The sequence below is a fragment of the Augochlora pura genome, chromosome 3, assembly GCF_028453695.1.
Source record: "Augochlora pura isolate Apur16 chromosome 3, APUR_v2.2.1, whole genome shotgun sequence".
NCBI lineage: Eukaryota > Metazoa > Arthropoda > Insecta > Hymenoptera > Halictidae > Augochlora > Augochlora pura.
Window position 1 is genome coordinate 24609674 of NC_135774.1, and position 22659 is coordinate 24632332.

General features: G+C 36.0%; 4 protein-coding genes across 14 annotated transcripts; 2 read left to right on the forward strand and 2 right to left on the reverse strand.

Moving 5' to 3' along the window:
* Positions 1-257: 257 nt before the first annotated feature.
* Positions 258-2576, reverse strand: Nipp1 (nuclear inhibitor of protein phosphatase 1). 3 transcript variants are annotated; one of them, XM_078177270.1, is made up of 7 exons: positions 2517-2576; positions 2038-2274; positions 1843-1903; positions 1604-1757; positions 1320-1540; positions 1055-1258; positions 258-977 (listed from the first exon to the last, which is right to left on the reverse strand). In XM_078177270.1, exons 2-7 carry the CDS (start codon positions 2064-2066, stop codon positions 615-617), a joined length of 1032 nt encoding a protein of 343 aa, XP_078033396.1. In that variant the 5' UTR covers positions 2067-2274; positions 2517-2576; the 3' UTR covers positions 258-614. The 3 variants fall into 3 exon arrangements, with proteins under 3 accessions (XP_078033396.1, XP_078033398.1, XP_078033395.1); XM_078177272.1 differs by lacking the exon at positions 2517-2576 and adding an exon at positions 2345-2510 and having other exon boundaries at positions 1631-1757; XM_078177269.1 differs by lacking the exon at positions 2517-2576 and adding an exon at positions 2345-2510.
* An 843-nt stretch (positions 2577-3419) lies between these two features.
* Positions 3420-10894, forward strand: Dctn1-p150 (dynactin subunit 1). Of its 5 annotated transcripts, XM_078177072.1 has the most exons (14): positions 3420-3766; positions 3868-4025; positions 4121-4147; positions 4308-4367; positions 4952-5096; positions 5560-5622; positions 6588-6725; positions 6803-6940; positions 7013-7252; positions 7328-7579; positions 7686-7802; positions 7867-9912; positions 9987-10148; positions 10219-10894. In XM_078177072.1, the coding sequence occupies exons 1-14, from the start codon at positions 3599-3601 to the stop codon at positions 10432-10434; spliced, it is 3930 nt and encodes a 1309-aa protein (XP_078033198.1). In that variant the 5' UTR covers positions 3420-3598; the 3' UTR covers positions 10435-10894. The 5 variants fall into 5 exon arrangements, with proteins under 5 accessions (XP_078033198.1, XP_078033199.1, XP_078033200.1 ...); XM_078177073.1 differs by lacking the exon at positions 4308-4367; XM_078177074.1 differs by lacking the exon at positions 5560-5622 and having other exon boundaries at positions 10219-10893.
* Positions 10895-11081: 187 nt separating this feature from the next.
* On the reverse strand, positions 11082-18436 carry LOC144468003 (casein kinase I). 4 transcript variants are annotated; one of them, XM_078177082.1, is made up of 7 exons: positions 18353-18436; positions 16230-16349; positions 14527-14636; positions 14212-14434; positions 13819-14112; positions 13405-13718; positions 11082-13233 (listed from the first exon to the last, which is right to left on the reverse strand). In XM_078177082.1, exons 2-6 carry the CDS (start codon positions 16341-16343, stop codon positions 13431-13433), a joined length of 1029 nt encoding a protein of 342 aa, XP_078033208.1. In that variant the 5' UTR covers positions 16344-16349; positions 18353-18436; the 3' UTR covers positions 11082-13233; positions 13405-13430. The 4 variants fall into 4 exon arrangements, with proteins under 4 accessions (XP_078033208.1, XP_078033206.1, XP_078033207.1 ...); XM_078177080.1 differs by lacking the exon at positions 18353-18436 and adding an exon at positions 16466-16822 and having other exon boundaries at positions 16230-16392; XM_078177081.1 differs by lacking the exon at positions 18353-18436 and adding an exon at positions 16443-16822.
* Positions 17664-22588, forward strand: Metrs-m (Methionyl-tRNA synthetase, mitochondrial). 2 transcript variants are annotated; one of them, XM_078177078.1, is made up of 11 exons: positions 17664-17832; positions 18002-18102; positions 18183-18453; positions 18524-19013; positions 20149-20313; positions 20394-20668; positions 20751-20982; positions 21068-21294; positions 21477-21711; positions 21828-22395; positions 22462-22588. In XM_078177078.1, exons 4-10 carry the CDS (start codon positions 18755-18757, stop codon positions 22382-22384), a joined length of 1950 nt encoding a protein of 649 aa, XP_078033204.1. In that variant the 5' UTR covers positions 17664-17832; positions 18002-18102; positions 18183-18453; positions 18524-18754; the 3' UTR covers positions 22385-22395; positions 22462-22588. The 2 variants fall into 2 exon arrangements, with proteins under 2 accessions (XP_078033204.1, XP_078033203.1); XM_078177077.1 differs by having other exon boundaries at positions 21828-22588.
* Positions 22589-22659: the final 71 nt, after the last annotated feature.

Sequence of the window (22659 nt, forward strand, 5' to 3'; positions counted from 1 at the left end):
TCATTCACTATATTCCTGAAACCGTGAACGTCGATCTCGACTGATTGTAAGCTCGAAGGCATTGTTACTGCGATGATAGAATTTATTATATTAAATCTAAAAAAGATTTTTGAAACTATAAAAGCTTTGTATGCTCGATAAAATTAAATTAAATTAAATTATTTGAAGCGAACGTATATGCATTGTATCACAAAAGAAAGTTCTTAATATTACTTTCTGTTCTATTATTACCTGTTCAAACGCTCTTAACGCTAAAGTAAGATAAAACCTTGTTTATTCGTGTTCCTTTATCTTACAGGAAATTTTTACTTACAATTTTGATCGTTGCAAGAAGATTATACTTAAACGATAATGGTCAGATTGAAATGGTCGAACGTGAATCAGTTAAAAAAATGAATTCAATGACATGACTACTACAGAACTAATGATACAGTTGCTATGATTAAAATCAATTTGCTGAAAGCGTCAAGGTATGAACATAAAGTTATGCAACTTTAACTAAACATATTTATCGAAATTTTCACGATGAATTTATACACAAATTTCTTACACAACTTAATACTTAGAATCTGTATCATAGAGAAATGTAAGAAAAATATAGTCTCCTGAAACTGTTACACCAAAAGTGTTGGTATGGGCTTCTTCCCAGGCCACGCTTCTTTGGCATACTTTTTCTTTTTTGGTTCCAAAGTTCGCGTTTCGGTAGGCCCAGACATTTCCGGTACATGCGGCGCTTCCGATTGTATTTGCGTGGGCGTCATCTCTACCTCCGGGGCTGGATTTGGTAAAGCTATACCAAGGCGTGATGTTAGCGAAGACAATGCGCTAGAGAATGGATTAAGTGACAACGAGGAAGGCGTGAATTGCTCTGGTGGCAAATCCTGATAAAGCTGCGGCGCAGTCGACGTAGGTTGAAGATGCTTCAATGGATTGTGGTCCTCTGATAAAGAAATTAATCCTCCTTCCATGCGCATTCTCTAAAATAGCGTTAAACGACACATAGATAAATAATTAGAAACTCGAATATACCAGAAATTATATCAAGTTCTCTTACTTTACTGGGAACAACGGTTGTTTGTACAAGATTACGAAATCTACCGACAGACGGGTCCACGTCTTCTGGATTAATTACTTCTTCATCATCGTTAAAAGTAATCCCTTTTTTCTTTCGTTTTCTTGTTGGTTTATGAATTTCGTCGTCCGTGATACCCAACATTGATATACGTCTATTGTGTGCAGTATTAAATTCTGTTAAATTCTGTAAGATACACCATTGTTACTATTACATCTGGTTTGAATACAGATTCTGTGATACATACATCAAGTTCTGTCTCTGTTTCAGGCAAACCTAGTAAACCACCTGCATCTATATCTTCCGATAGCTTCTCCAATTCTTCTATAATGGGTCTCGTACCCGTTTGAGGCCTTTCTCTGATTATATAATATCGAGTTGAAGCTCCAAAGTGAAATGTACTATCGATCGGTAGCTGCGTGGGTTTGTGAGGCTCTAATCGCAGATTTCCAATGAAGGTCCCATGTGCTAAAAAGTTAATTTATATTAATAATTAATAATCTATGCTTGGAAAAGTATAGAAACACTTACTGCTACCCAAATCAACAAGAAACACACGGTTTAGATGTTTATGATAAACAAGAGCTGCATGGACACGCGAACAAGAGGCATGGTCTATACAAAAATCATTCAATTGTTGATTACGACCAAACAGGTAACATTTCTTTTCGTCAACCATTAGTTTCTGTAACAGAGCAATAGTTTTTGCAATGCATTTTCCTTAGGGACATGCTTTGTTTATTTTCAAATGTAATTGAAGGATATCGTACCTGAATTAATTTGTCGTTTTTTAATACATCTAGATGTAGCCCAACTGGTGGCTTCCCTGCCCTAAAAAACATAACCTACGTGAATTACAGCTATTTGGTAAACATAAATTATTTGGATGCATAGTGTTAAATGTCATGAATGTGTCGGGAGGTTGGTTAAAAAATGATAATAAAAAATTTATTTCGCAAACGTACCAATTAGGCACCTCGTAATGATTAGCCATCACTACTTTCTTAGAATTTACTGTATCAAGAGAGTATACAGTGTTAAGTAGAAACAAAACACATTCGATGTCAGCGTTGCCAAAACGTCATCTTAACCAAATGATAACGTTTCGCAGCAATTTTTTGTAAATATACAACTAATAAAGATCCATGTGCTAAGAAGTGTTTACTGTCTCGATGGCGCATCCGATGAATGCATGTGTACATCTAAAAATGAAATTATTTCATGAAAAACGTAACGTAAAATGTTATTTTGATGCCGTGTTTATATATGTACAGTCGTCAAAACTTTTGATAGATTAATAGCGTTCTACTCGAATATCTTGCAAACCACACAAATCTGAACCATCGAGGATCAAATTAATAATGCAAATGAAAATTATTTCTCTCGAATATACGCATTAAACATGTTTCAAGTATCGTATAAAATTGTATGTGTTCATATTTACTTGAGTTGCAGAATAAAAATATAAGACCATGCTTTACTACGGCACTGATACAGTATTCCCTCTGCAATATCGCATTTTTGGAATCTTTAAAACTCAGTTTTAACATCTCTACCGACATTCAAATTATAACCAATCGTAACGCTCCAACGAATCGCCAACCAATCAAGATCAAAACAAAATAGCTTCCTCAGCTTTGAAATCTGCTCATGCCTTCCGAATCACGATACGTTGTAGAGAAGAAACTATATCCATCGTGTTCTTATTTCACGCTTGTATTTCTACGCACCTCCAGGCCGCAGTTTGATCCATTAACGAGGATCATTGCAAGAATTTTCTTTGCTCCGATTGACTGACAACTCACTGCTGAGACAGAATCCATTGCGGATTGGCTGTGCAATAAAATGGTGGACATATGCGCGCCAACTAAGGGATTAAGAAAAGTGTACAGGAGTTTACTGTATAACAGAACTTTTTACTCCCTTCTCTATGTACAAACTATTGATAAACTTAGAAGTAAATATAACGAAACATATTAATTATTTTTTCTACAAGAAACACGTCAATCGAAAAATTTTTATGTCAAAAGTTCATGATTACACATGCATGTTTTCATGATATTTGTACATATGTATATACAAAAGTACATACACGAAACAGTGTTTGATCGTTTCCCAACAATACGTTACACTGTAAATATGACATTGGTAAAAAAATTTAAAAATAAACTTGTAAAATTATACTTGTATGTCCCAAGGGACTCAGAAATATATACGATAATGGAAATTATTTTATTGAAATAGAGAATTAATATTAATATTGTTATTACAGACTACAATTCAAACGAAATTATGAGTACCACTGGCATGAGTGAAGTATAGATGACGGCACTTTCAGTAAGCCCGTATTGTAGCGCACACGTATGCCGTCGCTGTCAGTAATTTTAGTTACATTGTATAGATCGTTTTCGTAAAAGGAAAGAGATGCGTAACTTTTAAGAAAAATCTCATGGAAATTTTCTTAACGTAAACGGGCTAATGGACGTCCTTGTACAAAATCGTATTTAATACGCTGCTGCTGGTAAAATGTCGTATAAAATCGGTCAACGAGTTGAAGTCCCTGGCAAGGACTGTCAAGGAGTAATAGCTTATATTGGTCATCCAAGTTTTGCTTCCGGAAAATGGATTGGAGTTATACTTGATGAACCAAAAGGAAAAAACAATGGTACTATTAGGGGTCTATCATACTTTAAAGTACGTTTCATGGTTCCACACTGTATTACACTTATCTAACACTCTGCATAGAGTTAAAATATATCTTGAAATTTTTATTTTTTTTCTATTTATTACACTAGTGCCCAGAAAATCATGGAATGTTTGTGCGGCAATCACAGCTTGTTCTATTGGATGAAACAGGTAATAGGACAGAACCTGGTAGCCCATCTTCAGCAGGCAGCAGTGCCACAACCCCAGATGAGGCCAGTGTTGCGAGAGCCAGAAGTCGGTTAAATAGGTATGCTTTACATTTGTTTCTTAACAAAAAGAATTTTTATGTCTTCTGGAACTGTAATTAATTTTTTGTTGTCATAAATTTCATGCTATCATTAGTACACCTCGAAGGAATGAACCCACTGCGTAAGTTTCTATTTTTATAAATGTTTATTTAATATTTTGGACTATAAAAATTAAATGCTTAATCTTAATATATCCACAATAATCATTTGAAAGAAAGAATAGGTTTAATTAGACAAGTATAATTAATAGACTGTTAAAATTCGTACGCTGGTCATAAAAGAGTAAGGAGAAAAACATCTCTTGCGCATGTTACCCGGCAGCAATCTGACAAGCTCTCTGGGTAAGATTTTATGTAAATCGATCATTGAAAGATGAGTGTCTCAGCATTTTGTTTAAATGCTTCTGTGTATGCAAACAGCAACAACTGTGATCGCTTCTTTGAACTTTAATGGTTTTGTGCAATATCGCAGTCACAAGCTTTCTTTATTGTAGATTTACAAATAATTAATGTAAAAGGATGTAAATGTGTACTCATCATTGAACAAAATAATGTACAAATAATTTTTTTAATTATCGGTCAGTGTTACATAGCCACAGTTAAAGATATATGTGTATATATATATATACAGATACATAAATTACACAAATTTATACAAATACATACATGCCAATATATTTTTGTTCATAGACAAACAATGTTAAGTATGAAAAAAAGTATAATCAATGTATTTAGTGGTAACGTCTAAGTTGTATCATAATTTATTATTATTCTTCTAGCTTTTCAAGTTTATGTAATTTAGATGCAAGAGAGTTAACTCTAATGGCACAGATACAAAATCATATGTTCTGTCACATTAATAATTGTCAATGGAAATTGACAATTGCTTCTTAAAAAATTTGTTATAAAGAGTATAATCTTTGCAGCTCACGATTATCACTGGCTGGCAGTAGAACACTTTTAAGTGCTCCAAGTACAGAAAGTTTGTCTGGATCGCAACATGAACGCAAAGATGGTGGGGAATCGCTCATACCAGCACCAACCTCCACCAAAAGAGCATCATTTATTGAGGTATTGTCTTTCTGTTTCAAAAATGATAATTTTCACACTTGTGAATATAATAAGTTGATGTACCATTTATTTATGTAAACACAGTCAGTGAATTATTTTTGAGGATTCAACAAGGCATGAATATATGGTATAAATATTCTTAATAAAACAAAGGAATATATGTACATGTGGAAAATGATTACAGTCGATTAACAAGAAATCATTGATATATTGTTATCTTCGAATCTTCAGGCTGTTGCAAAGTAACTTACAAAATTTTGTTACTATATGTTTTCAAAGAATCTTAATCTGTGACATGGTAATCATGTAACAAATCCTCCCAGTGCATGTGTTTCATTGCCAGAGATATTCTCGGAACTGTTCAGCGAAATAACGAAAAGAATAAACTAAAATTTGAGAAGAAGTTAGAGAGATCCTTTGGCACAGAATGATTCATATGGGAATATGCACGTACGTGTTTCAGAAGTCCCCTAGCACGAGCTCGCCTCCCGGCAAAAAGCCAAAGGCCCAAGATGATCACAATAATGTAATTAATACTCATTAATTGTAATATCTAAATTTTTCTCATCTGACCTTAAACTCTCTCATACTAGTTGTTTGTCGATCATAAGCATTGTAACACATGACTTCATAACAACTAGCAGCATCATTGCACTTTGATGGGTTTACCTATTCTTAATGAATTATCTAATTAATTTATCCTCCACCGTATTCATTGTTGCGTTGAGCATCTGCTTTGTTAATTCAGTTCTGTGATGCTTGATAGCCTGAAATTTTTCAAAAGAAAGGGGTATTCAGATACACAGTTCAACCTTTCTTTCTTTCCTTTTTTTTTTAACAATTAGATACTGAATTCCCCTTGCAGTCGTACTACCAAGGTGGCAATAACAACTTCTGTAAGAATAAGCACTTAACAGCATTGTGGTACAAAGGTATACTACTACTTGAACCTTTTCTTTATTTTTTCATCACTGACCAAAAATTAGATATCCCTGGTATAAATGCAGTTAATACGTATAAATGGTTAGGATACAATAGTTTACTTAGTTGATATTCTGCATACTGCAAATTCCAATATCATATAACACAATTCGACTCATTGACTGAATTTCCTACACTTATTAGAACTAATAGAGTATTCGGTGTAGCTTGTTGGTGTCGTTTATTACAATTAATCTCATTAATCACTTTGAAATAGACTAATTCTACTGAGTGTACATACAAAAACAACATTCTTCTAAAACATAATATACTTTTTGTACAGGAAGTACAGGGTGTTTTTTTCATTAACGCAGATACAAAATTTTGTCTTTGGTTGCATCATTCATAAAACCTTCAGTTGAAAAAGAAATATTTTAGGATATACCGGCTATATGCAGAAGGATTTGAAGAAGCTCTTCAGCCAATGAGCTTTCTTTTGATGCGATAATTAAAAAAACACCCGGCTCACGTTTTGCCAGATACTTATGTGTCGTTTGTTTTGAAATTTAGACAGGTTTTGTGGAGACTTTGAAACCACAATTTGTACCTGGCCAGGTAATGGCAGGCTCTGCAGCAGCTGCAAATGTGGTAGAAGAGAAACTGACACATTTGCAGCTTCAACAAGAAAATGAAAATCTAAAATCGCAAGTAAGTTGGATCTTGTAAATGTATGGTCTTATTTTTCCATTATAGCTTCTTATTAAAGGGGTAACGTATTGTTGAAGGTTCGTGACCTTACCGAAAAAGTTGAGACTTTGAGGGTGAAAAGAATGCAAGATAAGGAGCGAATGAAGGACTTTGAGAAAACAAAGCTTCAACTCGATCAGCTTGTGGAATTCAAAACAAAAGTTATGGAAAGTCAAGTAAGAAAATTTAGGTATTTTATTAGAACTTTCTTTGCATACACGTTTCCAATTTTTCAAACATAATTCAAGGCTAGCCTCCAAAGAGAACTCCAACGAGCACGCCAAGAAGCAAGGGAAGCGCACGCGGCTCGAGAACAATTCCAAGAAGAAATGGCAGACCTAGCGGAAACTGTAGAAATGGCTACATTAGACAAAGAGATGGCCGAAGAGAAGGCTGAGACTTTACAGATTGAATTAGAGCAGCTCAAGGAGATGGTCGAAGAACAGACTCTAGACTTGGAAATATTACGAACTGAAATGTCTGAGAGAGTAAAGTATTTGACATATATAAATGTTACATTAAACATAGTGAGCCATTTCATTGATGTCTAACAATGATTACAGTCTGCTGGAGGTGGTACAACCACAGGAGCTACGAGCTATGAGATCAAACAATTGGAACAGCAAAATAATAGATTGCGCGAGACTCTTGTTAGAATGCGTGACCTATCTGCTCATGAGAAACACGAATTCCAGAAGCTTCAAAAGGACCTGGATCAAAAGAAATCTGAGATACTGGAGTTGGGACGCACAAAGGAGAAATTATCTGTTCGAGTGGAAGAAATGGAACATCAGATAGCAGATTTGCAAGAACAGGTAGATGACTATAAAATATGTTCTTAAAGTCAAAGTATCCTTAGATAAATAATTATCATTTTTTTGGCGCCGTCAATACAACAATGAAATCTCCATTGTCCTCTAGGTGGATGTGGCATTAGGTGCTGAAGAAATGGTTGAAGTGCTTGGTGAAAAGAAAATGGCACTAGAGGAGAAAGTTGCGGAATTAGAAGAAGCTGTGTCGGATTTGGAAGCTTTGCAGGTATTTGGAATGATAATACTTTTGAGGTCTATAACAAGAATATTGTTATACACTTCTTATCTAGGACATGTCCGATCAACTTGCCGAATCGTCGAAAGAATTAGAGTTGGAACTGCGAGAGGAATTGGATATGGCACTTGGATCAGCTCGTGATGCTTATCGTCATCGCGACGCCGCTATGGAAACACTAGCAGACCGTGAGCTGACAATTACCAAATTCCGCGAGCTAACGCATCAACTGCAAGAACAGTGTCTACAGTTACAACAACGAGTGCAATCGACGGAAACCTCGAAGCCTGGAATGGGTGGCGCGGAGCAACAATTGGCAGAAATCTTGGACTTCCAAAAGACATTCGCCGAGACTCGCGCGCAAACAAAAGCCGTTGATTTGGAATTACGACGATTGGAAGCCGAAGAGGCTCGAAACCACGTTGCCTATCTGTTATCCTTTATGCCTCCAGCGTTCTTGGCTCGCGGAGGAGACCATGACGCTATCCTGACACTTTTGCTGATACCGAGAATAATTCATAAGACAGAAATAATTATATCGCAAGTCAGGGATAAATATAGGTCGCTGGATAAAATCGACAGAACGGCCGTGGTCAAGGGTCATTCAGTGGCACAATATACGTTCAGGTCACACCTCTGTTCGTACATGTATGCGTTACAAACGTTCCTCGGCTGTTTTGAATCAGCTCTGAGCGTTTGTCCTCCAGACATGTTGCTCAAGGCTGGAGTAGCTTATCCGGAAATGGCCGCACAAGAAAAATCTTTGGATTCATTGATAGAACTAGCTAAGAGGGATCAACTGGATGAAAATCTGCCAATGGAGGCGATCGAAAAGTGTTGCGGATATTTCTGCACCATGTTCTCTGTCTTATTTGGGGAGACCATCAACCAAGGTCGCATGGTGGTCAATGGTACGAGAATGTTGGACAGTTGTTGCGATGCTATCATTACCAGTGCAGCAGCTGTTAAAACGTTGATTCAAGGAGATGGTGGTGATATAGGTCTCCTCTGCCAACACGCAGAGACAACTTGCGAAGTGATACAGCAGCATCTAAAGTCTGCTAGAAGACGCGTGCTAACCGATCATGCTGTTGCCCTTAATACCGCTGAATTCAACTTAGGATTAGACAAAGATGCTAGCGAGCAGATGTTTGGTTGTTATCAGCATGCCGTGAAGATTGTGAAAACGTTCCAAACGCTGTTGAAGAACGCCGTGCAGGCAATTATATCGAATACGGATTTGGATGCAGGCCTCAGTGCGGAGAAACTGAAAGAAATGGCCTCCATTGCCTGCGAGAAAGTTTATGATACAGAGGATATAGGGCCTGTACCTACTGTTAAGGCGAGTTTGACAGCTATTCAACAATTGGCAGCCAACCTAGCACAAAAGATGGCCGAATGTGAGAACGAATTGGCTATAAGTGGGCACTTGCGACAAGCACAAGGTGCTGATAATGAACCTGTAATGCCTATTACCATAAGGGCACAGACAGCGAGAAAGGAGGCTGAAGAAACTAAGGTGCTCAGTAGAAAATTGGAAGCCAGAGATAGCGATATTCGAGAAGCGAAATTAGCTTTAAGGGAGAAACAAAATGAATTGTGTGAAATGATTTTGAGAAAAGATGTAGCAGAAAAGAAACTCGCAACTCACCAGCATGAACACGAATTGAATGTAGAGAAGCTGAAGAGGAAGTTGGAAGAAGCTCAAAATCAATTCAAACGGAAGGAGAAAGAGTTTGAGGAAACAATGGATCATCTTCAGACAGATATCGACAGTCTAGAAACGGAAAGAGGTCAACTTAAAGAGAAATTGAAATCTATTGGAAAGAAATCCATAATATCTGCGTCCGGTACGGATAATATCTCCGGAACCGGTACAACGACATCAGGAATCCAATCGATGGACAATAAATTCTTAATGCGAGAGATAGGCGCCCTCAAAGAAGCATTGAACAATGAAAATCGACAGAAGAAGAAGTTAATGTCTGACGCTTTACGTGAGAAATTAGAACGTTTAGATCCCATAACACCTGTACTTAAACCGGGCCCTACGAACACAAAAATACAGGAGTTGAAGAAGAAGACAACCGATCTTACCAAAGTCAGTTTCAAAATCTATTATTTTGTGATTATTGATTACCCGTATAATAAATTTTCTTATTGCTTGATTCACAGGATATTAAACAAGCTATGACGTTCCCGACTGTTCCTGACTTAAGACGCAAGAAAACACACGATTTCGAAGGACCAACATTAGAGAAGGCAATGCCAATTTATCATTTGCTGGATCGTCAAATGGTTATGAAAGAACTGAAACAACGTGTAGACCAATTAGTTGTAAGTAACATTGGCTATTAGTCTGGTAGAATCGTTGATAATTCACTTATTTAATACTTATTATTTCTAGGGCGAGGTTTTGGAAGAAATTGTGAAAAGAACGAAAGGCGGAATGGCTGAAGCTAATTTTGCAGTGTTCCCAAATCGTGAGATGGCTGCTGCCATGCAGGAAAATCCATTATTTGTTGCAGAGATCTCGATTCCTCACGATGGTCCTGAACAATATTTCACCGTCAATGTAGGGACGCAAGAATTTAGGAAAATTCATTCTCTGTTATGTTATTAATTTTCGTATCTGTATATTCTTAATGTGAAAGAATGTGCTACTGCAGAGATACGAAGTGGAATGTGGCTGTAGAATATATTAACTTGATAGTCGTCTTTGTTTCATGCTCACTTGCACATACTGCGATTGACCAACATATTCCGATACACTTGCGTATACTCGGTCTATTTTATATACGAGAAGCAAACGATTGAGAGTCTTTTGCATCCGAAGAAAGGAACAAATTAAGTCTAGCGAGGACGTAACTTTGAAGCCTGCGAATTTATTTATTTCCGATTGACTACAGCACGATGACTGGCGCATCGTAGCTGATAGACTGCAACGTTTGTCGTATTATAAATTCGAATAGTTTCATTATTATTATTATTAACAATTTGAATAGTAACGTTCGTCGCCTTTATGGCTTTTGTATAATATCTTTTACGAATTTGTCAAATATACGGCTTAAAAACATTTACATAAATATCTTTTACATGTATTCCCTTCTAGCGTACCGAGAATATTCGTATAGCACAGAAACTATAATCTCTGAGAATTTATATTTATATATATATATATATATATAACTTGAACAATTGTATTACCATTGTACGTTAGGAGATGGTAATGATTTGCGTATTTCCATTAAAAGTTGACACTTAATGAAATAGAGAATATAATACAATGTTTCACTTTTTATTTACAGCGATAAAAGGAGCAATAAACTGTTGACGCATTTTTCATTATTTATGAAATAACGTATGCCTTAATTACTGTCACAATTTTATTATAAATAGACACATGCATATATGTATATATACACACAGACACATATACATACATGTAAATACATATTGCATTATCTGTATATATATACATATACACATACCAGATAGTAGGTGCATATATCATTAATTATTCATTAACTTACTCGTTCACTCATTCTCACTGCATGGTAATACACATTTTTACTCATTCGTTTTTGTCTCTTCGTTTCCCTTTTTTGCGATAATAATAATATTAATAATAATAAAAATAATAATAATTAACCACACATTCACTCGTTAATGATTATACCTCCATCTTTCAATCACTGTCCAGAAACTCCATGAAACAATGTGTTGTCCATTAGAAATACAATAATAATAAACATAAAATCCAGTCGTGCTCATCCTTGTATTAATAAATTCCACTAAGGCTGACCGGACGTTTCCTTTCAAATGTCTCCATGAAATAGGACAAGTGATGAGACAACAATGATTGTGATTATACAACGTTTTGGAAGTAGTGCGTGGAACATGGACGCGTGAATATTGACATAACTACTAATAGTATGGTTAATGTAAATGAAAACTTTTAATGACAGAAGCGAGTCTTCATGAACTCCTCCCTAAACGGCGTACGTGTTGCGCGTGACATTCGTATTAGACGTTTCATTATACATATTTAACAATCGATCAACCAATCGATTAATGTTTTTTTTTCGTTTTTAAGTCACGCCTTATAAACTTAACATCAAAGCAATAGCACGGAAAAATACCATTGCACAGTCTCTGCCATTAAAACTATACGGAAGAAGTCTTTCAACTGAATCAGGTTACAGTATTATTTTTCAATCGAGACACAACCACTTTTACTTTTCTATTTCCATATTTCTACTTTTCACAACGAGTCAATTACTCGTTTAAAAGACAATCCTGCAAACCATCTCCAGTACAAAAAGAATTTGTTCAATATTTGTTTTGTTTATAGACTAAATATAACCATAGAAAGAAAGAGAGTGATGAAGCGGAATTTTTTTTGAGGACGAAATCACTTCGAAATTTGTTCATTTTCTTGATTGATACAACGTATCTAAAAGTTAAATTGCTGCCTTAATATTAACGTACTTCAATATTAATTGACAGTATTTACTTCCGAGATACTGTCACTTACTCACATGTACGCATGTATGAGTCTATGTATACGTTATGTATATATATTTATATAAAAAAAAGTTGTTATCAGAGTCAATAACATCAAAGAGAGATCTTTGATACTGTTGACACAGTAGCTTATGTAGGAAAAATATTACACACATTATATTTATATGAAAAATATTACACACATTATATTTATACTATCATTGTACTGAGATTGAAACGAAAATCGGGAAGCAATAAACTATACTTATCATTCTCAGTACAATTATTTATATAATCTCTTTCATACTCGCACGGTCACTCATTCACTTTTTCTCACATACTTTTCTTTCTATTTGCAGAATAGATATAAAATTTTATATAATGTACTTAATTGATTACCCCGAATATTTTTACGACTGGTTAGTACGCTGTCTCTCTTTCTTTCTATGAAAATTATATGTGTCGAATTCTCGATTAAATCACACGTTACACTGTTATGTGTACTCCTTTACAGAGGTCTCCGGGGCATCAAAATCTTTATTTCGAATATTTTGAACGGTGAATTAAATAGATCTTAACAAATTAAGAACAAGCCACCTCTGGCTGATCTCACTTGGAGTTTTAAGCCCAAAGAGGTGGATCAATCGAAACTCTAAGAACTGAGAATGAATACACAGAAGTATTTTTTCACTGTTCAGAAGTGAATTCAGAAGCGTGTATCCGTGGCATTGTTCTTTATTGTGTACGATACGCTATAGTCATCGCATAACGCCTCCTTTATATGTATAAACTTTGAGGGTTGATTGATTTTACTCTTTGCATGGCATTTCGTACAAAGTCGTGTACCTGATCTTGGACACTATCGACTGAAAATAGGATTGATGCAACGACATACGAATATAGTCTTAACGTGCTCCTGCAACAAAATAGAAATTGTATATTAAATAAATTCCCTTAAGAAACCATTACATAATGTTTATGTACATTTTTTTTTTCGAATGAAATAAAGTGCGGTGAGACCTAGACTGCTGATCTCTATGCATTTATGGCACATGCAAATTGCGGGCATAAAAGAAAATACACTTACTAATAATGATCCAAATTTTCTCCATTTTAAGAAAAAATACCCGCTTGCTCGTTGACTTTAGCAGTTGCTTGCCCTTGCCCTTGAGCAACTTGAGGGGCTGCCCCAGATCCTCCCGTGCCGGCTCCGCTCTGGAGAGCCGCAGAAAGTGTTGATTTTTGTTTTAACATCGTCCAGTCAAACGTGTAGTCATATTGATGATTTAATGTACGGAAAAGTATACGGAAAAGTTGGCGCAGGTACATGTAATCTGGACTTTCTTCGAAGCGTAAACCTCGAGTATAATTTAAATACATTGCAAATTCAGCAGGGAATCCCTAAAAATAAAGTATTTGAAAATAGTAATTCATTTTTATATACTCAATCTTGTTCCGAAACGAATAAGTAGGGAACTAGGAATGTGAAACAAAAACATACCTTACATAAAACTTCCACAGGCGTGGACATCTTTTTTTCACTGATTTTTTCGTACTTCTGCTTTTTAGTAGCAGCTTTAAGTCCTTGCCAGGGCAAGGATCCACGATTGAAATACATAAGCACATAGCCAAGGGATTCCATATCGTCGCGACGGCTTTGTTCTATTCCAATATGTGCATTGATTGAGGCATACCTTGCCGTGCCTGTTAAATTTTTATCCTCCCGATATATTATATGCATTCTTGTGCGACTATCTCTATACTTTTTAGCTAATCCAAAATCAATAAGAAACAGCTGAAACATTGTAATTCCTTCGTATTAGTTCTCAAAAATTATTTACATATCTGGTTGAAACAGTGACTACCAGGGCATCTTAAATACCATATTAGATACCTTATTGCAGTGACGTCCAATACCCATTAAGAAATTATCTGGCTTGATATCTCTGTGAATAAAATGTTTGCAGTGAACATATTCGATCCTACCAATCATTTGGTCTGCCAACATTAGAACTGTTTTAATTGTGAACCTCCTTGAACAGAATGTGAAAAGGTCTTCTAGGGATGGACCCAGTAGATCCATAACAAGTACATTGTATTCACGTTCCTGTCCATACCTATGTACAAGGAAAAAAAAGATTTTTATAAAATTGATAAATGGGATAAATGCAGGAAAAAAATCAAAGAACTATATGCAATGAAAGCCTACCAACGTATGTGAGGTATTCCTACACCTCCATGTAAGATTTTGTATAATTTTGATTCATATAAGAGTTGCGGATGCCGCGCACGCATGTTCTCCAATTTAACAGCAACTTCCTAAGACAACATATAACACATATAACTTAATATGTTAAAGAAAGAATTAATTGAAACAATATTCCCATATATTTAAAGAATTTAAGTTACTTTATTTGCATTAATATGGTATATTCTTGTATTGCACATTAATTAATATTAAAAAATATATTAAATATTTTATTTAAAGTTATGTACACATAACTTACCTATACATAGGCATTGTCCAATATAAATAATATAAGGAAAGTATAATGTTAGGATTTTCAAATTTTTTTTGTAGACTACTAAATCTAATTATATATTTTTCTAACCAATTTATTTCTATTTTAATCATTCAAAGATAACACACGCATACGTACATGCATGCACTCATTCATACACACATATATTTATTTCTTTATTTTTATTTACATGTGTATACGTATATACAGTGAATCACAAAAATATTCAACGCCTTTTTAATACATAACAAACTTGAAAACTATAAACTGAATGCCTAGGAGTGTTTAGATTAATAAAAAATGACCAACGTAATTTTGGAAAAATTAAAATTAATTGAGAAGGCGAAAAAATAAAAGTAACTTTCATTTTTTAATTTCCCTGTTTAAGTGAATAATTAAGTATTACCAAAAATTCATTGTTATGAGCTAGAAACATCGAGATATGTAAAAATCTATAAAGAAATCTGCAAAATGCAATCTTTAAGGTTTAATTATTCATCCAAATAAAAAAGTTGAAAAATAAGTTCTTTTTTATCTTTTTGTCATTCCAATCAATTGTAATTTTCACAAAAACGTTGGTCATTCTTTAGTAAAATAGACTTTCCAAACCAATTTAATCCACTGGTTTAAAATCTATTCCATCTTAAAAAGTGTCCGAATATTTTTATAACCGACTGTATGTACATAGAGGCAAAACAATGAAGCAATAATGTATAAATGAATTATTATTTCACTTCAAAGAATATGAACAATGTTCTGCACAGTTAAGTCCTAATCAGAAACTTATGAAACCACGCATATAAGGTAGTACAATCTCATTGTATGAATTTTTTATGCAAACAATGTCTATATATAACCGTTGCTTACAATAGAAAAATTGTAACTGTATAGACATGGATCTCGATCGCTATAATATAAGATCATTATAAACATTTCGATCAAAATACTACGAACACGATTCACGAACCACTGCTATCTCGCGCGCATAATCTTTAACACAATGCATCTTTTTTATACGGGGAGGTTAACATTATCGTATAGAGCTCAATAAAATGCGTTTGAACAAAGGAACTGCTAATATAATCGTCAAATCAAGCGAAACAACCAGGCGAATGCAATTTTTTCGGAAATCCAAGTTTTCGTAATGTTATGCACTTTTGAACGGAAAGACAACGGATAATCTGTGCAGGTTCGATGTTGTGGAAAACATATTTCGAGGAAATTTGATTATCATTGCTTGGAAAGGACTCTCGTTTGTGTCGTGAAGGCAAACGAACAAGGTGCTTGTTAAAAAGTCAGTTTTAAAGGGAAGAAAGAAAGATAGGGAAAAAACGAAAAGAAAAGGATATGTGTTGGAACAGCTCGTCTCACACGAAACGGTACACCTTACCTCGCCATTAGAGACGTTGATACCGAGGTATATGTCGCCAAAGGATCCCGAACCGATCTTCCTCACCAGCCTGTACTTGCTGCCCACGATAAAATCACTCTTTACCACTGACATCGCCAACTGTAAGGACATATTACTTTTGACTTCCTAATATCCGTCCTCCCTGGAACCAACGGCGGACCTCTGCGACTTTGGCTCACGTCGGACTCAAACCTGATTTAAAGTACTGAGCGTACCCGTTGGGACATACACGCCATTTATTGGCAAACACGAGGACGGTGCCTTCTCGGAGCCGTACCGATGACTGGATCTACTTCCCGTTAAAAAATATGCATACGAAATCCCGTAGCCAAAAAGTAGCACTCCCTGGCTGGCACAAGAAAACCCCACTAACACGCCGACATTTTCCCTTTCGCTAGAAACACGAGAGCGACTGACGTTGCGGAAACGATGCGTCACGGCGGACCGCGTTCAAATCAGAGTCTTCATCCAACAATTGCCAACTATACGCCAAAATATTCTACCGGTCGTGCTATCCGCAAATTGTCTGCTTTAATAATCAATTAAATTTCGTCCGATTATGGTAAGAGTTTAACATCATCGCGATATTACATTCGAATTGAAGTGACTCGCTTGGGCTTGCGGTGCTAGGTTTTTCTCAGGGCCGTATCGATACTCTCGTTCGCGTGCGCCTCCAGTAAGCTGCATTTCATACGGTAATGTTTATCAGGTCTTGTCTCTGTAACGTCTCGCAATTCAGCAAGCACGGCATGACTCTCAGCAGGGCAAAAAACGAATTGTCTTTGTTCTGATTGGTTCATCATTTGCCGTCATCACAGTGCTGCCACCATGGCCAGACACGAAGACAAATGGCACCGAGCAAGTGAGAAGAAATGAAACGAGCATAGATGAATTATAACTTGCAAATTATATTATGTACAATTCAAACTCTGATTAAATAGTTTTAGGTACTTTGGCAAAGAAGAGAATATTCTGATAAGTAGTATTTTTGAGAAATGTTCGCTGTATAATTTAAATATAATCAATCCCGACCAAGATACATTTGAAGCTACTACAAGTGTATATGGATATGTATTTCGGATAAAAATTTTCTATTCCTCGTAATTGTGCGATTTATATTTGTATTGCACCTTAAACAATTAATTTATAAATATGAAGAAGTAATATTTCTTACGTGTTATATGCATTTATGCTAAACGTGTACATATCCTAAGATTTAAAACAGTTTTGCATAAAATGAGTGCATTGGTACTGTAATCATTGAAAACCTATAGCTTTTGAATAGGATAGAATGAATCTCGAATTCATGAATACTGATCCCATTTCTAATGAAAGCTAGTTTACTTTCGTTTATCGCTTTTGTCTTTCTCAAAGGTCTGCGCCTGATTGACTGTGCAGTAAAATGGCGGGGATTGAACATGTGACGCCGAAGAACTTGCCAAACACGACATTGGAGAAACAATGTATTGAAGTTCGTCGTTTAAATTCGATTTGTTATTTTTGAATAATAATCTTAGAAATCGATGGCTCGGACTGATTATTTAGTAGTTTAATTAAAGATATAAAAGAACGCGAGCTACAAGTAAGAATTTGAATTTTGTTGGCTGTACATATTACATGCTGTTTGTACTAGTAAATACTGGAAGTGTGAATTCAAATATTTGAAAAATTTCATTTCCTCCCCTCTATAGCACTAGGTATTTATAAATTATTTAAATCGAATATATTTTTCAATTGTTCACGTTTGTTAGGTGAAATAAGTACGACGATGCTCAAAAGAACGAAATTTCAATGTACATGTAAAACACATTGAGACTATTGAAAGAGAGCGAGCATAATTTTCATTCTGCGTGTACGTAAATAATTTAAAAACAGATCTACATGTAGGTCAAACATGTCATCGTGTTTTGAGACGTTTGTCCTTTTCTATAGTTACGGTACTGCTGTACCGGAACCTTGTGCCTTGTGCCACTTACATACGAGAAAATGATGGACGATATAATACAAAATATCGTCGTTCACTGTCAGACAACTTTTATTTCAAGCGTTCGTTGTCGAAATAGAAAAGTAAATTCAAGTAAGAAGTGGTTTAAGTTACTCACGGTTTAGAAGAGACAAGAAAAATTCCTGTATGGCACTGATGGCAGTTTACAATTTTCTACAGTTTGCAGTTTCGCAGCGACATCTACTAAAGTTGTGTATGGTGAGAAGCCAACGTTCATTAACTATTTTTACGATTTACAGGAATGGGTTCTACTTTTGCACACTTTCAGGCCGCAACATGATCCATTAGCAAGGGTCGACATAGAAATTTCCTTTTTTTCGATTGGTTGACGATTCACTGCTGAGACAGGATACACTGTGGATTGAATGCGCAATAAAATGGTAGGGATGTGCGCACCAGCTTTTGAAGTCAGAAAAATGTGCAGGAGTAGGAGGTTCCATTACTGTGTGAACAATTAATTGTTGTACTCGCCGGTACTTTGTTTAATTGTGAATGATCCATGGCAATTCCTTTAAGAAACATAATATGGTTATCGTCACTGTCAACGTTTAGAAGAAATATTCGTGCGAACATAAGTAGTGGTAATAAACGGTTTATAATGGCGAGTTCTAGGAGACTCGAAAAAGCCTTGGAAGATCTTCAAAAGAATCCTTATTTCGATAAATATGCGGAAAAGATAGCAAAATTTCAGAAGACCAGTCCCGACGAATTTTTACAGCGAATTGAGAAAGAAGAGAAGAAATTGCAAGAGAAGACAGGTATATAACCTATATGTTACGTGCGCATTCCGCAGTTAAACAACTGCCCTTATTTATGAGATATTGAATAAAAGTTGATTCGGTTGTTTCATTTTATTATTACAAAATTAATACTGTTTTCTTCTAAGTAGACGTCATGCTGCAACAATTGTTTGTTTCATATTAAAAATTCGTTGTTACCACCGTATACAAGTGTAGACTACATGTTTGTGAGGTTATGTGTGTTTCCCTTGATATTAATAGCAATTAATTTCAAGGGAATGCATGTATTGGAATTAATCTCGAGTTAGTTGTAAGCGTTAGCAGTGATTTTCATTTTTCTTGATCATGTGTTATTACATTGAAGCCAAACAAGAGCAAGAATATAAATATTATCAAAGTCAAGCAAAACCGCAATTGGATAAAAATGATCAGTCTCAGCAAATGAAATTGGACAACATAATGAAGGTAGATATGGTCTTGGACAAATCTAAGGAAGAAATCATAGACATATGGAAAGATTATCATAAACACAAGGATTGTATATCTGGTGTACTAACGCCTGAGCAGTTTGATAAAATGTTCAAATATGGAAAACAATACCCTACATTTTTACTACCACTGCCCAGACAACATGGATATGAATTTATTGTTATTCAGTTTTATGGAAACGAAATCCATATGACACCTCTTTTATGGTATCAAGCACATAAAGAAAATGCACCAGAGTGTTTGTCCATGGTGTATTACACAGAACTCAAAGAAAATAAAGGGATTGTGCTCATGAGAGGCGAGTTTGACAAAAACTGCATTAGTGTACAAGAAGCACAATGCTTAGCAAATGAATTACAATTGTATTATAGCACAGATAATCCTGAGAGATTGCGTTTGTTGGATCTATTCAACAGCAAGCCTGATGAATTCAAGCATATGGATCTGATTGCACATTTGGAGAGAATACAATTAGAACTAAAAGCTAAATAAACTTTTGTGTATAAAAATTGTAACTATATTTCATTGGGTATAGATGACTCTAAATGAAATTTGTACATAGATCAAAATAAATCGCTAAAAAATGAAAGATGTTACTTATTTAAAACTATGTCTGTTCACTTGTCTTAGAATAGTTCTAATTATAGGTTGATTTGAATTCCAGTTCCATTACACCGAACGAGGTCTCGTTGTAGTCAATATTTCAAGAGGCTTCCTTTTTTCAAAACAAAACCTCAACCATTGTGGACTCATATCAGAAAAAATTATTTTTCTGATCACGCAATTAAAAATGTATATATCACTACACCAATATTTTATGTTAATGCTGGTACGCCAAATGTTTAAAATGAAAAACTAAATATTTCTCATTAAACAATATTGATCAGATTTTTTTTCCTATATCTTTAGGGCCACATGTCGGGCATCTGTATACCGCAGCATTAGCAGACAGTTTAGCTAGATTTAACTCTATGCTAGGACACTCTGTATTTCTGTGTACTGGCACCGACGAACACGGTTCTAAAGTCGAGAAAGCTGCAAAGGCTGCAGCCATGTCGACGTCTATATATTGTACTGATATTTCCCAGCAATTCCAAAAAATGTGTGATACGTTCGATGTTAAATATTCACGGTTTATTAGGACAACCGAGGAACGACACGTAGAAGCGGTCCAACATTTTTGGGTTGTCCAATAAGTAACTTAAAATTAGTTCTAAATTTATCAGTTTTAAATGCACATTAGGAAAAAGGAATAAAAACTTCCAGGATCGATTAGACGAAAACGGGCACATTTACTTGGATAAATATTCCGGCTGGTACAGCGTATCTGATGAAGCATTTATCCCGGACGAAGAGTTGATAGAAAAGACGGATAAAGCTGGAAATACTATTCGCTTGACTGCAAACTCGGGAAGTCCCGTGGAGTGGGTGGAAGAAGAAACCTATAAGTTTCGTCTGAGTTCTTTCCAAGACGATTTGCGATATTGGCTGGAAAATGGTATATCTAAGTACAACTTGATTGAATTACTGAATCTGTTTTTATTGAAGAGACTCGTCGTTTTAATATACAAAACTGTATTTAGAAAATACAGTACAACCGGCGATATACCGTAAGATTTTGCTTAGTTGGATTGAACAAGGTCTACAAGATTTAAGTATTTCTAGACCTATCGACAGAGTGCCTTGGGCCATTCCTACGCCTTCAGATAAGTCCCATACGGTGTACGTGTGGCTGGACGCTTTGGTGAATTATTTGACTTCAATTGGATACCCGGACAGCTCTTTCAAACAATTTTGGCCGCCAACACATGTAAATATTCCGTGCGAGACGGTACAGTGTTCGTTCCGAGTATGCGATTTTCATCATGTTATAGAGGAAAAGTCAGGAGTATATAATTATAGTATCAATTTTGTTGATTTTCACATTCCTGGAGCGAATACTGTTTCGATACTTAAAAAGTGGATGGGTTGATAGAATGTCTACGAACGTAGATTGTAGGAAAAGACATATTGAAGTTCCACGGCGTGTACTGGCCAGCGTTTCTGATGGCGGTGGGTCTTGAGCCGCCGAAGAGACTCCTGTGTCACGGGCACTGGACCGTCGACGATCAGAAAATGTCAAAGTCCAAGGGGAACGTGATTTCGCCATTCGATGCGATGTCAGAGTTTACGGCGGAAGGTCTGAGGTACTTCCTCTTGCGACAGGCAGTGCCGCATTCGGATGCAAGTAAGCCAGAGAACACGTATGATATAGCGCATTATATACAAATATACATACTATTCAAGACGTATTGACTTAAAGACGCCACCGTTCAACTCTCTACTCGATCCTCATTTCTACAGACTACAACGCACAGAAGATTCAAAACATGCTGAACGCGGAACTCGCCAACAGTTTTGGGAATTTGTTGAACCGATGTTTGGGCAAGGGTATCAACCCTAATAGAGTGATACCCAACCCGTCGAGCTATGTGGACATCTTGAGAACCGAAGTGGCCCGCGAGAACATCAAGCTTTTGGAGGGTATAGGCGAGACCGCTAAGCAGTATTACGAGGAACACAATTTGCACCACGTGGCGGACGCTGCGATGGGTTTGTTGCACGTTGCCAATCATATGTTCAGCCACCATGAGCCGTGGGTATTAATCCAGTCAGGGGATTCTGCCAAGGAGCTGGAGGCCGTGCTGTCTCTCGCTTTAGAGAGCGTGCGCGTTGCTGCATTGGTACTGTACCCGATCATACCGAGATCGACCTCGAATCTGTTGGACTCGCTCGAGGTGCCGATCACTAGACGCTTATGGCGAGATATCACACCGCTTCACCTGACCAACTGTTTCGACGGAAGGCAACGAACTGTGCCACAGAAAATATTATTGTTCCAGAAAATAGCCAAGAATTAAGGACGGTGAAGGTAGCAGTAAGAAAACGTTTCAAATATAACACTCGCGTGGAAGTCCTTACGCTAATATATTTACAGAGAACGGTCATTCAAATGTATCATCAGTGTACATCAACATCGTGCACGTGTCACTCCGACAAGGGAGACTATATTCAATTTTCTGATCTTTTTAATTTGCTACAGATAGAATATACTATTATAGATACATGTTTGTACAGGGTGCGACATTCAGACGTGAACATTTACGTATCTCCGTCATTTTTTCCAGAAACTGAT